The sequence below is a fragment of the Sturnus vulgaris genome, chromosome 1 (genome assembly GCF_052056855.1).
Source record: "Sturnus vulgaris isolate bStuVul1 chromosome 1, bStuVul1.hap1, whole genome shotgun sequence".
NCBI classification, from domain to species: domain Eukaryota; kingdom Metazoa; phylum Chordata; class Aves; order Passeriformes; family Sturnidae; genus Sturnus; species Sturnus vulgaris.
Genome location: NC_142243.1, coordinates 61,591,059 through 61,607,359, shown reverse-complemented (window position 1 = coordinate 61,607,359; position 16,301 = coordinate 61,591,059). Strand labels below are relative to the sequence as shown.

Sequence of the window (16,301 nt, the reverse complement as noted above, 5' to 3'; positions counted from 1 at the left end):
ATCCTTAGCAACTTCCAAAGATGCCACAGAAGGACAAACAGCCCATTGTCCACGTGTGAGATTTACTAGGTAAGTCACCAGCAGTTTTTCCCCAGATCACTGTACACACTGCAGGAGATGGAGAGGACATGTTGCTGCCTATAGTAACATGGGACTCAATATGAGATGCAAGGAAAAAGAATATTGGGATTGTGTGGATTATGCATGACTTACTAGGGGATGCTTAGAGGGAGACCTAAAAGTGTCAGTTCATGAGACAAGTGGGAAGAGTATTAGTCACCACTGGATACACTGAGTGCCTAATGTTAGCTGCTGGGGGAATCCTTGTTGTCTGTACATACATGAATGTATTTTCCTTTACCAGGATTTCAACCTGATTAGCCAGACAAGTGAATAAGAGTACGTGTGTACTGTGTGCATGTCTCTCTACTAGGAATACATACTCGGCCCTGCGACTGGCTGGACCTGAAAACATAAAGGTACAAGCCTTGCTTCTATGAAGTTACAGACTTGACAACTCCTAACAGACGACCTGAGATCTTGGTAGCAACTTCTGATGAGAACTTAATTGCGTACAGGGACTATAAGGGGACAAAATGCTGCCATGTTGGTGAATTGCTCTGCTGTAGACTATAAATTATCTATGAGAATGGTCGCAACTGAAGCAAAATTTTTCAACGCTGATGCTAAGGAAGCTCTGAGAAATAATAAAAGGGAAGAATTTTCCAATAAAATTAAATTTAATAACCTGATGTACAATAGTAAAGGTAAACATGGAACAAAATTATATACCAGTATATACAATGAAGTTTATCTTTTATAATTTAAAAAAAGTAGAGTAATTTCAGAGGAAACTCCTACAACTGTTAATATTATGAATTTCAAAAAGTGCTGCAAAAATAAAGTGGTTTATCCATACATCAGAAAAGCATATTTATTTATAAATGCAGTTTTGCATCTTGGACACCACTGAACAGTAATTTATTGTGCAGTTCTGCATTTTCTTTTGTCATACAAATTTAGATTTCTAATAACCTTTCAAGACTACACTTTGGTACAGGAGATTGCCAGAACAATTGAAAATTCAAATACTACAAACATACTCTTTCCATCTGCACAGGAATGATTATTAAACCACAAAATTTAAAATTATGCTGCTTACCTTGCTTTTTATAGCAAATTCATAGACAACTTCTCTCTCTTCATCTCTCATTACAGGAATCTTTGAGATATTACCAACATGCACATGACCTTTAATAACTGGTAACAAGTCAAAACAGGATTCAGCAACTTTCTTTAATGCCAAAGAAATTTTCTGGCAGTCAGGATCCTTCTTTACTGGTAGTGATTCTTCTAAATTTGAACTCTGTGATGAATCACTGATTTCATAGCTTTTACCATGGAAAGGCCCCTGCACTTCAGAGATGGTATTTTTAGTACTTCTGACAGCAGTTATATCACTGGGCTCCATCCTTGGTGGTTCACTGTCCAGCCTCAGTCTTTTGGCACTTCTTGGCATAGATACCTGCAACAGTGTCCTTTTTTCAACATGATTCGATGACCTTGAAAACAATTGCTGATTTTGCACATCTTTGTCTTCATCTTTGCAACTATCAGATTTCAAACTGCTCCCAGCTTTAACAAAAGCAGTTGATGTAGATGCAATTGCTTTGAATCCACCTGTTTGAGACACAGGTCCTGGCAAATTTTGGCTGTCTGAAAAAGCACATCGGTTAAGCTGAATATTGCCCTTCAGAATGTTTAGTGTCCTTGCCCTTGCAGACAGCTCTGGATACATAGTGTCCAATATTTTCACAGAGTTCTCCTGAGGAGCACCTGGACTGGCACTAACTGCTGCAAAGAGAGGAAATCTTCCCGGAACGGGAAGTGCATGCTTTGGAATGGAAGTACAAAATTTCAAAGGTGAGGAGCGAATCCTTCTACCCACTGCCATTTCTGAGGGTGAGGGAGGAGAAAATATAAGAGCAGATTTTACTGTTGGAGTATCTGCTAATGGAGACACGAGAGGAAGAAGAGGAGTTTCGCATAGTGGGGATACCAGGTCATCAAGAGGGGAAAGCAAAGGGGATTGACCTGTAGAAGACATTGCTGGGGACACAGTACAGGCAGTTTTTGGAGGAGTAGCAATCAGAGGTAGTAGCAAGGGGGGCAGAGGAGGACCTATCTCTTCTCTGATTTTATTTATGATCTCAGCTGAGCATTTTGTTGCCACAGAAGTATCAGCATTTGCAAGAACTGGCTGAGTAACTTTAGAAGTCCTTGTTTTTCTTTTACCTTGAAACAGTCTCTTTGATAGTTTGGTATGCATTACTTGGGCAGCTGTCTTGGTAGAAACAGTCAAGATTTCAGATGGTTCTTGCTCTTTACACTTCAATGTATTGTTCTTTTGGAGAGCACAAGACTCTGATTCCACCATATGTAACGTCTTTTGTGGTTCAGAAAGCTGCCCAACTCTCTGACAACTGCACCTTAAATCAGAGTGGGTTGGATTTGGAAGATACTTAAGTAAAATTTTTTTTCTACCATTATCTATGAAAATATCAGTGCTGCTTTCTCCTGTGTTGCAAGCAGTGTAAGTTTGATTATTATTATATTCTTCAAACACTGAGACCCCCAAATCAATACTGTGTAATAGACTTTGTTCCCCATTTGACTGAAGTTTTGCAGAATCACTTTTTTCTACGAAATTGCCAAGTGCTAACATTCTTGTATTTAATTTACTAGTTTTTACAGTCAGCCTGCAATTTTCTGAGAATCTGCTTAACATCTTGCATAGTGATAACCTATTTTTGGAAGCATTTGGCACCATAGGGCTTTCTTTTGATGTTTCAGATTTTAATAGACTTTCCTCACTGTGAGTTATGCATCTAGCTATGTTAGACTCCACCATGAGTTCATTAGCACTCTCAGTATTTTCAGAGGTTACTAATATACATTCTGTTTTCCAAGAGGCTGAGTCTTCAGGATAACCCTCCCCAGTCACACTTGACCACTCATTTGCAGTATCTCCAGAGTTGTTTGGTTCACAGTGTGTATTCACACCCACTATAGTGCCTGCTTTCAGGTGACTAACTGTGAAAGTATTTCCCGGGTGCATCATTGAATGAAGCTCACAAACTTGGTAATCAGCATCAACAATTGCACCAGTTTCCAGAGCATCCACTGCAATTCTCCTAGAAGCTCTCAGTTTGTTTCTGAACATTGGAACACATTCAGAACACTTCACATACTTAACATTTTGTATAGAACAGTCTTTCTCTTCAGAGTCACTGCTCTGCTCTGGAATATCAATATCACTTTTATACCTTATTATGGCATTTTTCCCAGAACTCTCAGAAGTACTCAGTTCTTCACTTTCTCCTCCACCTGTTAGTGAATTAGTTCTAGAAGGAGTTGTTCTAACCTTCCACACAGAAGTCCTGCATTCTGATTTTTGACAATCAAAATTTTGGAGGAGAAAAGCGTTCTTTTTGTAAGAGTTTGCATGCATGATCTGTGATTTAACAGATGCCTGAGGTTCTCCATCTACTGGCTGCTCCTTATCTGAAGTTTCCACTTCATTTTTGTGCACATATTCTCTCTCAGGGCAGCCCAATTCTTTGCCCATATTGACTTTTTCAGCAGACAGAATCTCAGCACCCTCTTCTAACTTTTCTGAAGAACAGTTACATGTACTACTCAGAATAGAATTCGTACGTCCCTTGTTTTCCCAAGTACAGGAAAAATCGGCCTTTCCTGCAAAGTTAGTTTTGAGGAAACCAACAACTTTCTGAAGACTGAAATTTAGATCAGGAGGTCTTGTGGATTCCAAGCCAATTCCCACTTGCACTGCAGAACCGGTTTCCTCATTATTTATACAGCATTTCTCCAAGTCTTTTTGAGCAGAAGAAGCCAAACCACTTCTATAATCCATTTCTGAAGCAGGCTGGCAAATGATCTCCAAAACATTATTTTTCTTCACAACATTCTTTTCCTGCTTCAGTGAACTGGAACAAGTCTCAGTCATCAACTCCTTGCTTTGTTTATTTAATTTTCCTTCTATTTGATCACATTTAACATTTTCAGTTATCAAGAGCTGAGTCAGAGGTTTTGCAAACTGTTCCTGAGAAATAGGATTACTTTCTACTAAGATAGATTCAATAGTACCCCCTCTTGCTAACAACTCACTGCTTTCCCCTCCACAATCTTCTGGATTTACTTTGACTTCAGTCTCTAGAGACTGACACACTCTAAAGTTTTGAAATTTGGACTGCCCACATTCTAATGTATTGCATAAATTTTCAGATTGTTTTATTTCACCTTTCACTTCTGTAAAATCTAACACAGAGGATTCACACTTAGCTACACTGCTTTCTGCATCAATAATGTGTGCTGTCTTTGGTAGTGCAAGTATATTTTCCAAGTTTGGCTTCCTTTGAGATAAATTATTATCAACTTCCTCCTGATGTGGGTTGCTTTGTAAATATACCTCCTCCTTTTTATCTACTAATTTTACATTTTCTGCACTATGGACTAACTCTGACATTTCAGCTACTTCTAGAACACTTCCTTTGTTAAATTTCATAGCTAGTTCAGTAGTTGGAGCTCTGGTTATATTCATGTCTTCAGTTTTGAGCTGTTCATCTTCTGGAAAGACTGACAAAGTTCTGATTCCTTCAGTAGCAGACACAGGTAAGTAATGCCTAGAGACTCTAATAGTCTCTGGTTCACATTCTCTGTTCTCTTTGTCTTCTGTTTGCATATGTTGTTTCTCCAGAACTTCTTCACTGTCATATTTTATTTCAGAGCAGTGAGAGTGTGCAGAGATCTCAACAGCTCCAGCCATATTAGTTAATTTGATTACATTTTTTGATTTATTTTCAACCACTTTATTTTCTATCAACACATCAGAATTTTCCTCAGCATCTTCTCTTTGAAGCACAGTGCATGGCTCAGATAGCGAATGAGAAATACTTTGTGGAACAGATGCTTCTCTGGGAATTTCTCTCTGTGCTACTAATTTCTCTCTCTCTGCATTCACTAATTCACCACATTTTTCATGTGCACCCTCATTATCAACAGCTCTTCTTAAGGTTACATTCTCCTCTGTTTGCTCTACCACACTACATTTTTCTATCTGATTCTGAGGCTTGAAACTTTGTAACGTAGAATCTGCTGAAGAATCTCCCTTTTCACTGTCCATATCCTCACCATCTCCTTTCTGTTCTTCCATGTCTTCTTGTTCATGTGCTGCTGCTCCAGTCAGTTCTCTGTTCTCAGTTTCCATATCCTCAGAATTCTCCTCCAAACAATCTTTGTTAGTTTCCATGTTTGTAACTGGAGTAGCATCTTCAGCCTGCTTTCTTTCAGCATCTCTCTCCTCCTTTCTTGCCATATTTGGACTGATATGAATATTCTTTTCATTCCAAGTCAGATTAAGTGAGATTTCTGCATCAAAACCATGCTCACATGATTTGCTCTGTGTGTTACACTCATCACCGGGGCTGATTACATTACAACTCGGAGGCTGAACTTGGTCTTCTTGTAAAATACTCGCCACTGCAGAAGTACTGCAATCATCTTCTTCATCACTGGAATCTGTGACTTCTCCCAGCAACATATCCTTCAATCAAAAAACCAAAAGTTAATAATCTAAACCCTAGTATCATTTTTAGGACCTATTTTTCTAAACAAGTACACTTAAGGGCCTGACATGCAGTGTTTTTTAGAGATTAAGGCTGGTCAACAAAATTACAACCTTCTCCATCATTTTTCTTCATAGTAAAAGAAAGTACCTCTGTAGAAAGTAGGAGATATCTTTATCTACCTACTTGCATTCTAAAATTACTGGAAAAGAGCATCTGAGCAGCATTTAACTTTCAAGCTCTGGAATTCAAGCTCCATGAATTCTGGAATTCATGCTTATATTGAACACAAATTGGGACTAAGCCGGCACCACTGGGAAATCATGACAGCAAGTTAAGACATAGGTGACTGAGTACTGGTTTTGGCTAGGATAGTTAATTTTCTTCACAGTAGCTATTATGGGGGTATGAGTTGGATTTGTGCTGAAAACGGTGTTAATAATATAGGGATGTTTTCATTTTTGCAGAGTGGTGCTTGCACTGCATCAAGGGCTTTTCTGCTTCTCCCACTGCCACACTGGTGAGGGTACTGGGGGTGCATGGGAAGTTGGGAGGAGACACAGTTGGGAAAGCTGACCCCAACAGACCAGACACATCCCATACCATGATGGCATCACACTGAACATATAAAGAGAGGGAAAGAAGGAAGGGTAGGACATTTGGAGTGATGACACTTATCTTCCCAAGTCACTGTTATGCATGATGGAGCCCTGCCTATTGACCTGCCTGCTCATGTGAAACAGTGAATGAATTTCTTGTTCTGCTTTGCTCGCATGCACAGCTTTTCCTATTGAACTGTCTTCATCTCAACCCACGTTTTCTCACTTTTACTCTTCCAATTCTCCCCAGGATCCTGCTGGTGGGGAACTCAGCAAGTGGCTGTGTGGTACTTAGTAACAACTAACGACTGGGGTTAAACCATGACCTATATACTTCTGAAGACAATGTTTTTGCTCCCTTCCACAGGCAGTATGCTACAAGGTTAAAGAGGTATCCATATGGATCGATACACACAGAGACCCTTTCAGTGCATGAGTAACTAACAAAAAATAAAAAAAACAACCAAAAAAACCCCAAACAACAAACCAAAAAAGCCCAAGACCAAGTTAAGTGCCAAGTCAGACGAATCCTGAAACTCACCCGTTTACTCAGTGGTGAAAGCTGTATTGGTGAAAGTAGAGCAGGGAGAGGTCTGGCCCAATTCAATATATCCATCACATTTCCATCTGGGTCTCTCTGCTCCTGATCAGAGAAGCCTGAAGTGCTGTGCTCCCTGCTTGTCTGTATTATTGTATCTACAGTTTTATCCTCATCACTGTGCATACATTCTTCAGTAGTCCTGTTCTCAGCACAATCATCTCCAAGAGGCTCAGTATTTGTTGGAATTATCATTGCTGTCACAGAATTTTGCTTTACAGCATTTTTCACTGAAGAACACCAAGGCTGCGTTTTGCGACCACGCTTCTTGATCTTTTGGTGAATTTGTACAGTGTCTAAGAAAGAAAAATACGGTTAAGAATTTTTCCCTTCCTATTTTTGTTTACAGAGATAACATATAATAGCAATAAAAATGTAATACCATATTTCCAAGTGATGTTTCTGTAGAAGATCTTTCAGAAATGAAAAGTCACTTTCAGAAATGCTTTCCTTATAGAGATGTTGTTACTCACAATTATTTTTTCATGAAAATGGCATATGTGTGTGTGAAGAGCTTCTCCCCAGACACTTTCTAACTTGGATCATTAAAACATTTCCTATTTTTCTTATCAGGAAGGATCATTCTTGGTAGGATTGAAGGTCCATGTTTCGTTTCAGTCTTTGCCCAGTAACTCACAGTCATGAAAAGTAGGACAACCATGCACAGACATTCCCCACTCAGGTGTAATTCTCATCTTAAAAGCAACCTGCAGGTTTGAGCCAGCAGCTGTACTTCCAAGCAAGTTATACTTATACCCTGCCGTAAGTACAAAAAGGAAGCTCTTAGCTATATTTCTAGTTTATGTTTTAATATGAACATGCTTTTGAATTGTTCTTGAAATACTGAGTTCTAATCACACAAGAATTTGTCTTTAATTATATTATTTAGAGCTGAATCCTTAATAAAAAAAGCACCACAGCATATCCTATGCACAAAGGAGTCTGAACAACTTGGATAAAGATAATGAGCAGTTGACAACTTTTCCAAGATGTCAACTATACAGTTTTACAGTTATTCTAAGAACAAGAAAGCATGTCCAAATGCTGTGTGATTCTTTGCATCGTACTTTTGTTTTGTTACCTTCCAAATCACAGTATTTTTAATAAATTAAATAAATTGAATTTTATTTTTTTACTATTACACAGTAACTCATTTATTATGCAGACAAAACACATTCATCCAGGAAAATCTAAAGACAAATAATTTAAATTTATAATAACTGTGCTAAATACTTGAAAAAGGGAAAAGGTGGCCCAGTTTCCTGAAATTTAAATTCTGTGACTTTATAAAATGAAAATATTACCTCCAATAAGACAGCAGAAATCAACAATTCCCAAACCCCAGCATGTCACATGGAATTAAAATCTACTCTGTAGTATTTGCAATTCTTACGTGAGATTGTATGTGTGATCTTGTTTAGTGTTCACACACTACTGGACACAAAATCAGCAGTATTCAAAGAAGAGATCAAGCCTATCATGTGAACACATGAGTACTGCCTGCAATGAACTACTCGGATTTTGTGACTAGATTTTGCCTTAAACAAGCTAGTTTAGATTTAAAGGAGAAACTGCTGTTAAGCAATTTAACTGCAGAGACAGATTAAGGAGTTTTTTTTAATGCTAGTTTCATGCACCATAATCTGCAAAACTCTGAAAGTTTACTCAGAACCTTTGTTCAGAAACTTTGTCCAGCCCCTGAACACGCACTCTCACACCCCTGCTTGACACTGCTGGACTTCCAGGATCTTCTAGAAAAATTGCACATGTACAGAACTCCTCCTGAAGGAGGTATTGGGGTGTTTACTGGAAGGATGAGGGTTATAAAAACCCCAAATTTTGATACTTATGCGGGCCTCCACCTCTGATGGACTCCCACTGCATATCACAACCACAGACCACAATCACCCACACATCACTGGAGCCACAGGTGATGGTTCTCTTTGTCTTTTCTCCTCTTTTTTATTTCCAGTTTTCTTCTCTTAGGGTGATCACACACTTCAGAATAGCTATACATCCCTTTCCAATCCATTACAGTATTTTCCACGTATGGTTTCAAAGCAGTTCTAACAGAATTTGTTATATCAATTGTTTAGCATTTTTCTATTTTAATCCACCCCAAGGGAACTTTTAGCAACAAACCTGGTTGCCTTGCCTCAGAGGCAACTCATAACACCATCCCATAGTAGAAAGAACAGCATATGCAAAATGGTTTTGAGTAGAGGATGTACTAATTTAATTGGCACAACTTGCATTCTGTTGGGGGAAAAAAAATTGTGTGCTTCATTACTACTCTCTGTGTAAACCCACTACTAGAACTTGCATAGATATTCCCAAAGCAACATCAATGGTAGTATCATATTCAAAAATATTAATTTAACTTGATAGGTCAAAATAACCTCCTCAGCTATCAAAAACCTTTAAGCATATTCTGATACATCAGCACCACCAACGGAGCAAATTAGAAAAAATGATCAATAACCCTATTTCAAAGATCCATCTCAGTCACTTCATATAGCAACTGCATGTAAAAATCTCAACTGCTGCACTTGACACCAGGAGGAGGGAGAAACTGATCAGCCTGAAGGGCCCCAGCACATCATTTTCACCAAAGATAAGTGAAGTTCTGCCATCTCCTTTACATCTTAAAAGTATTATGATAACACATTGTTTTATAAAACTGTTTACAAGCCTCAGCCACATACGATGTCCAGGATGTTCTACATTTTCTCAGGGCAAACCTATGTTCTTTTTACAGTTTGAATTCCATTACATGATCCAAGGGAAAAGGAGATCTTTGACAAGCAGAAACAAAGAAAATAAGGAAAATTCAGAAGTTAGTTGTCTCTTAGATTTTTTCATGTTGTTTTGTACCAACCATTTCAAAGCTCAGAGTTTTCCCTGCACTGAAGTGGGCAGCAACACAGTTACATACTTTGCCTCTGTAAGAACTCAGGCAATTAGGCAGTTTACTTTCCACAGTGAACTACACAATAATACTGAGTAATTAGGAACTTTACATCCTATCTATACTCTCAAAATCAGTCATGCACCTACATCAAATCTAAGAATATTGATACATACTATCCATTTAAGTTTCCCCTGAACAACAGATCAAAGATAAAATTTCTGCATAACTAAGAGATTCTCCAAACTTCTCTACTCAGCCCTTTCCAAACCAGTCCCTGATAAGTCCATTTCTTTAGGAATGAGATACTTTTCTGATAGTTACCCATTTATCTGTAGGAAGAGTTGGCATAGCAATAAAATTCAGCTTAAGTAAGTTTCTTCATTCGAAGTGTCAACTCTTTGGCACCTTGGCCTGAACCTCAGGTCCAGGAAAAGCCCTACTAATATTGAGCCCATCTCATTGGAAGGATCCTCTCAAAGATCGTATTTCACAGACAAATTTTACTTCATCCAGAGAATCACACTCTTGTTCATCATGTCACTCAGTGAAATGATTAAGTTTTTCCTGAAATCTACAACCTGGAACCCAGCTCGTGGTAGCTTCCAACTCTTACACTGCTGCTTTCTCTCACTCTGAGAAAAGATTAGGATTACTCCCATCTGAAAACACCATCAAAATCTATCACATAATACTTGAAATACCTCCTTGATGCTGAGTGGAGAAAGAAGCAGAGTTTAAGTAATCCAATGCTAACATTGGTTGCCTTGGTACTAAACAAACTGAATTTTACAGCTCAAAACTTTACTCTTGATTGGGCACATTGCAAGGCAATTCACCATTGCAAGTTCTCCTCTCCTCACTCCAGCAACAAAGCAACTTTTTGAAACAAGTCTTGTATTTTTTTGGTCTCAAGAAGGATCAGATTAAGATGTGATATTTTATAAAAATAAATAATCTAGCCATAGAATCTCATCTGATTTACAGCAAAACCTCATCAGCACAGTGATTGTGGATGCCTGGCAGTAGCAACTGCACACTGCTCAAGAACAAACAGTGGTGTTTCTCTGAGAAAAAAATTCCTCCAATGGAAGCTTTTTAATGCCCTGACAATGAGGCAGAATGTTTCAATTTCTTGAAATTGAATTTTTTCAATTTCAATTCAGAATTTTTTCAGGGTCCTAGCATGTTCCTTCAGTTCATCTCACCATAACATATGAACAGAGCACATTAGAGAACCCATATTACCAAAATATTAAGCACTCAGCTGCAAGATTCTTCACATGCTTAATTCATTAAATGTTTCTTCACAATGTGATTTTATGCCCCAAATATATGAGATAAAGTTTCCAAAGACGAAAAGACCATCAATATTTTATTAAGATTATGGCCTAAGGTTACTAGTCTGATGGTCAGATGCAGGCATCATCAACTTTATTACTGGTAGATTTGTAACAATGCTACCAAATGCTTTTAAATTAGGTTTGGCAAATCTCCATTATCCTGTGAGGCTTTCACAACATCACATTTGGAAAGCCTCATGAGTCTTCCAGTTTTCATATGTGAACATATTCTTCAAGACAACCATTCAAAGTAGCATCAACCTTAGCAAGACAGAGAAGACACTGATCATAATGCAAAGCTTTGGGTATTTTACAGCACATTTGAATATACTAAGAAATCTGTCATAAGAAGTACATTTCTGAAAGGTTAGATCCAGGCAGCAGATGAACTGACATTCTCTGTAAAATATACTACCATCAAGCTGATCTGCTCTCTAAGTTGAGACTGTTATAATATGGGACAAGAAATCACAGCAAACTTATTAAGATTCCTTTTTTCCCTACAAGATTGCACCTGTACACACAAGCATTTTGTTATTACAAATTCAAGGTAAGCGCCACATTCATAAGAGGCTGAATAACAAGATGTCTGTTAAGAGGCTTGAAGAGGAAAAAACCAAACCAGTAACAGAATGAAAGATTTATTTCTATGAAATCTAACCATTCCAAAAAAAGCATGTTCTAAGCTTAGAATTTTCTCCACACTGAAGGAGGCAGAAAGAAAGACTGGCTAGAAGAGACTTTACAGATAACTGCTTCCTTTTATGAAAGTACTGTCATTTCCTTGAGAAGATATGAATAGGAAAGATGGGACAAGACTTCTGGAATCTAAAGTTCCTCTTTTGGTGGATGGCAAAGGGATTACTCTGGAACCTGACACCCCTAAACACATATTTCAAAGTCTTCAGTTTCTTATGCTTGTTCTTTTCGTTTGATTGACCCTTGACCAAGACATTAAATTCAGAATTGCAGGGCACAAGTCTCTAGCTCTAGTTTTGGAGCTGAAGCCTTGTATCTGCTGCAGTAAGCTCACAGAAGTAAGGCTAACTAACAGATTTATGAGCTGGTCCTTATATTTTGGCCTCTCTTAAGTGGATTCCACTTAAGTGGAACACAACTAAAGCCAGATTCATTGGGATCTACACTACCAATTTTCAGACTTAACAGGGTCTTTGAAAAGCTTATCTTCAGAGCTCTTAATGCTGCTGGGTACTTATCCCATGCAATATCTCTACACATTTAGTTACAAAAAAATCAAAGTAGTAGAGAAACTGAAAAAAAACAATAAAGCCTAATAAAAACATTCCAGGGACACAACAGAGAAATTAATGCAGTTGCAAGGGACCTATGAACCTTGAGTGCAAAAAGAAAGTATCTACATAAATTAGTTCAAGTTTGCTGTGAATATGCATGAGGAAAATTACTCAGATTATTTTTTTATTATTATCTGAATATCACACTACAGTGAAGAAAATTGAGGCAACAGCTTCTTAAACTTGATAATTCAACTATGTTATCACATATTTCTTTCAAAGTAAAAAGAGCCCATATGCACCATCATTCACATTACATACTACAGAGTTTATAATGATATAATAATTTGCTTGTTGGGGGTTAGGTTTCTTTCCTTTTGCTCCTTTCTACTTAAAAAAAAATTTTCCCCATAAGTTGTTAGGAAACACTAACAACTGGGTACTTAAGAAAAACACAGTAAATGCCCAAGCTCAGGGGAGGAGGGCATCTGGTTGCACTTCTCTTATCTGGAAGTTTCTCTCCGAGGGCCAGAGATACCATGAGAACTGGGCTAATAACAGACAGGGCTGGGGCCGCTGCTGGCTCTCTGTCTGTCTGTCTGTCTCTCTCTCTCTCTCAGCTTCAGAGGAGGACGATCAGAGCTGCTGCTTGGGGAAAGGAATTCGCTGCTGCTCAGCCCAGAGCTGCTGCTTCTGCCGTGAGGGGAGCCTCTGCTTGTGAGAGCAGCCACTGAGCTGGGACCTTATTAACACCTACCCCACTAACAAAAGGGACCTATCACCATCTGCTCAGGTGCCTGGGATCCTGAGCTTGCCTCTCCTGCCTTGCTCGGAGCTGCCCCCGCTGCCTCTTCAGCACTGCTCCGAGTTTTTGCTGCACTGTTGCCCTGCAATCCCTGCCTGCCGAGACATCCTTCCATCCCGGCTTGCTGCTTCTGAGAGTCCTGCTGGGGCACTGGGATCGACTGCCCCAGAGGTTTGTGAAGCAAATCCTCTCTCCCATCCAAATAACCACAACCCAACAAACCCAGAACACCAAAGAAAGAACCAACACTTCCTGTCTGGGCCGAGCCGCCATTACCGCGTTCCCCCTGAGCCAGCGCCACAGCGCCCCCTGCAGGCGCGGGGGAATCATCGCACCCACCCTGCCCGGCCGGGAGCCACCAGCGCCCCTGGCGGCTGTGACCGGAACTGCTCCAAAGGGGAAAGTGCCCCACAGCCCCGAGAAGGCTGGCACTGCCTCTGGGGGGTTTTTCTGGTTGCTGTTAATGCTGCAGCTGTGGTTGTTTGGTTGCCTTGTTATATGTACTAGTAAAGAACTGTTACTCCTATTCTCATAGGAACTGCCTGAGAACCCCTTAATTTCAAAGTTATAATAATTCGGAGGGAAAGGGTTTACATTTTCCACTGCAAGAGAGGCTCCTGCCTTCCTTAGCAGTCTTTCAAACCAAGACAACGTGTTAAACGTGAGATAAGTTTTGACTACTTACAAACAGTAAAAGAATCTGATTTCTTAATTGCAATAGCAAATGATAATAGCTTTTTATCAGAAGACAGTTCAAGTTGACTTACCCATTCAAATTAACATTTGAATTATTTTCAGATATTCTAATCACATGTGTACTTGATCAGACAAACATCATGGAAAGTATTCAGGTCTTTCAAAAGAGTGTTATGCAGTCACTACCCAACTGGAACCTACCTTCTGTAACCGTTAGTCTTCTTTTGTCAGACCATTCCTTATCCCAAACAGAACCTGAAAGAAAATACCAATATTGCCTTTTGGTCAGGAAAACAGAGAGCGTCAAAAAAATTTCAAGACTTTGCATGCCATTGTACCTAAGACAAGATTGTTTTTCTCATTCTCTCTTTTTCCTGTTGCACTGTCAATGCACATCCAGAGTTCTTCTAATAGGAGCTTCACTCTTCCTGTTAAAATAAATAAATATATAAAAATATTTATTTATTCAAAATAAATTGATAAAACTGAACTAAGAATTTATGTTTATTTTACTCAGAACACAGAAATGCCTAAACTAAATACAAAGTACCCACAAAAACTTAAGACAAGGTATAAGCTTCAGTGAAAGAGAAATGCTAGATGCCATTTAGGGAATGGATCCTGTACTGGCCACATCCATACAGCAGACTAAAAGAACAGCTGGAGAATGCTTCAGCTTTTCCTTTTTATAGGGAGTACTACAAAAAGTTATAACAGCCCCCAGAGTAAAATGTAAAGCAGATTCAAATGTAGAATTAGTGAAATTAAACAGCTCTGTAAAACAAATCAAGTTACATGAACTTGGGAGAAAATCTTCTAGGAAGATGTGTATCCTATTTATGCTCACTCAGTAATAATTCATCTTACGTTTATCACGTAATAGCACCATGTATCTGAATTAATTATCAGGCCACAACACCAGGAGACTGTGTCTACAGTCCTGACAGCACCATTGCTAGGTGATGTCAAACAACCTAGTTTCAGACAGAAGCCCAGGTGAAGAGGGAAAAAGAAACCAAAACCTCAGTAAAATACAGAAGCACCTCATCTACTTACGCCAAAACTATCATTAGATCCAACAATCCAACAATCAGGAACTGAGACTGTTTTTGTGCAAATTCTGTAAGTTAAAGGCCATAGCAAACTGCTATTATTTTATGAAGAGGCATATTAAAAAAACCTCAGCAAGTAAGAGGAAAACCTACCAAATTCTGCTAAACAGCTAGTAACAACACTAATATTTACTCATTACTAATAAATCCTTGCTGCTATTTTAAGCTCAAATAAATGCTCAGACATTAATTTTCCTATTTTGCCATTAATTTAAAATCAAAGGATTAAATTTGGTACTGATTCAGTACAATCCAAAAGTAAAAAATATGCCAAGACACACAGAAACTGACAAGGTGCGGCTTTTTCAAAAATTTAATTCCTCCAACAAATTTATTGCAAAGCAGAAATAGAACAGTGAAGTTAATTTGCCTCAAAATGGCCTTTAGAATATCTCAACAGTTCAAAAGCAGTACCAGCACTTTAAAAGAGTGAAAAAAATACAAAAAAAATAAACTTGCCTAAAGTTTGGCCTCAGAACTTTAGAGGAACTTTTGAAGGAGTTTGCTCCATTGCAGTTAGATTCAGGTAATTTATTGCACGTATTTTAGATCATTAGAGGGAAAAAAAATCAATAAGATAAAATACAGCTGTACCTCCTGTACTTCCATTTGATTTTCAAGTCTCATACAGAATTTTAGCAGATTACTCTCCTATTTGGTGCTTTATGATTTCAGTGAGCTTCAGAGGGATTGTTAGTATTTTTTCAGTGTTTGCATTCTGTTTTATAACTGCATATCAGCTGACTTCACACATGCCTGTAGACTAGTCATTTTTATGAATCAAGAGTTTTCTTTACTGAAAAACTGAAAATAGTAATCTATTGCATTGGTCCTTCATCAGTGTAACCTACTTGTATCAACCACATCTGCTCTTATAGCATTTTGGCAGTATTCTCTGTTTCCAAAAATGCAACTCCAGAAGAGCTGCAATAAATTTGTAACAATTGGTTCCACACAGAGAACAGACTTGCAAAAAGTCTTACCTTTGTCTATATCTGTTGCAAGGTCTTCACTTGAACTCTGAGTTTCTGCATGTTTAACTATTTAGAAAAAGGAGAGGTGGAAAGTAAATGTTATGGAACAATACCACATACAAATTTGAAAGCATACAAGAAAGGTAACTACTTACATTTTCTGCACTTCTCTTTAATTACACCATCAAGTTTTCCCTGTTAAAATTAAAAAGTACAGAATTTTTATGCCATACTTATTTTTAGAGCATCAACTCCTAAATAGCATGAAATCTTTATTAACATTTCAAAGGTCATTCTTCAGCTGGAAAATTTCTTTCTTACAGTGAATTGCTATATTTAGTTACTCAATATCCCCCCCAAAATGCATT

At 38.3% G+C, this 16,301-nt stretch overlaps 1 protein-coding gene across 2 annotated transcripts in view; it reads right to left on the bottom strand.

The window, feature by feature from the left end:
• The window catches only part of ICE1 (interactor of little elongation complex ELL subunit 1), a 39,248-nt gene that overhangs the window by 10,361 nt on the left and 12,586 nt on the right, over positions 1-16,301 (bottom strand). For both annotated transcript variants that reach the window (XM_014877237.2, XM_088168077.1), the window contains 6 exons: positions 16,089-16,128; positions 15,943-15,999; positions 14,186-14,275; positions 14,049-14,102; positions 6,786-7,138; positions 1,163-5,623 (listed from right to left, as the gene is read on the bottom strand). In XM_014877237.2, coding sequence (XP_014732723.2) covers positions 1,163-5,623; positions 6,786-7,138; positions 14,049-14,102; positions 14,186-14,275; positions 15,943-15,999; positions 16,089-16,128 — 5,055 coding nt within the window. The remainder of the gene's footprint in view (positions 1-1,162; positions 5,624-6,785; positions 7,139-14,048; positions 14,103-14,185; positions 14,276-15,942; positions 16,000-16,088; positions 16,129-16,301) is intronic.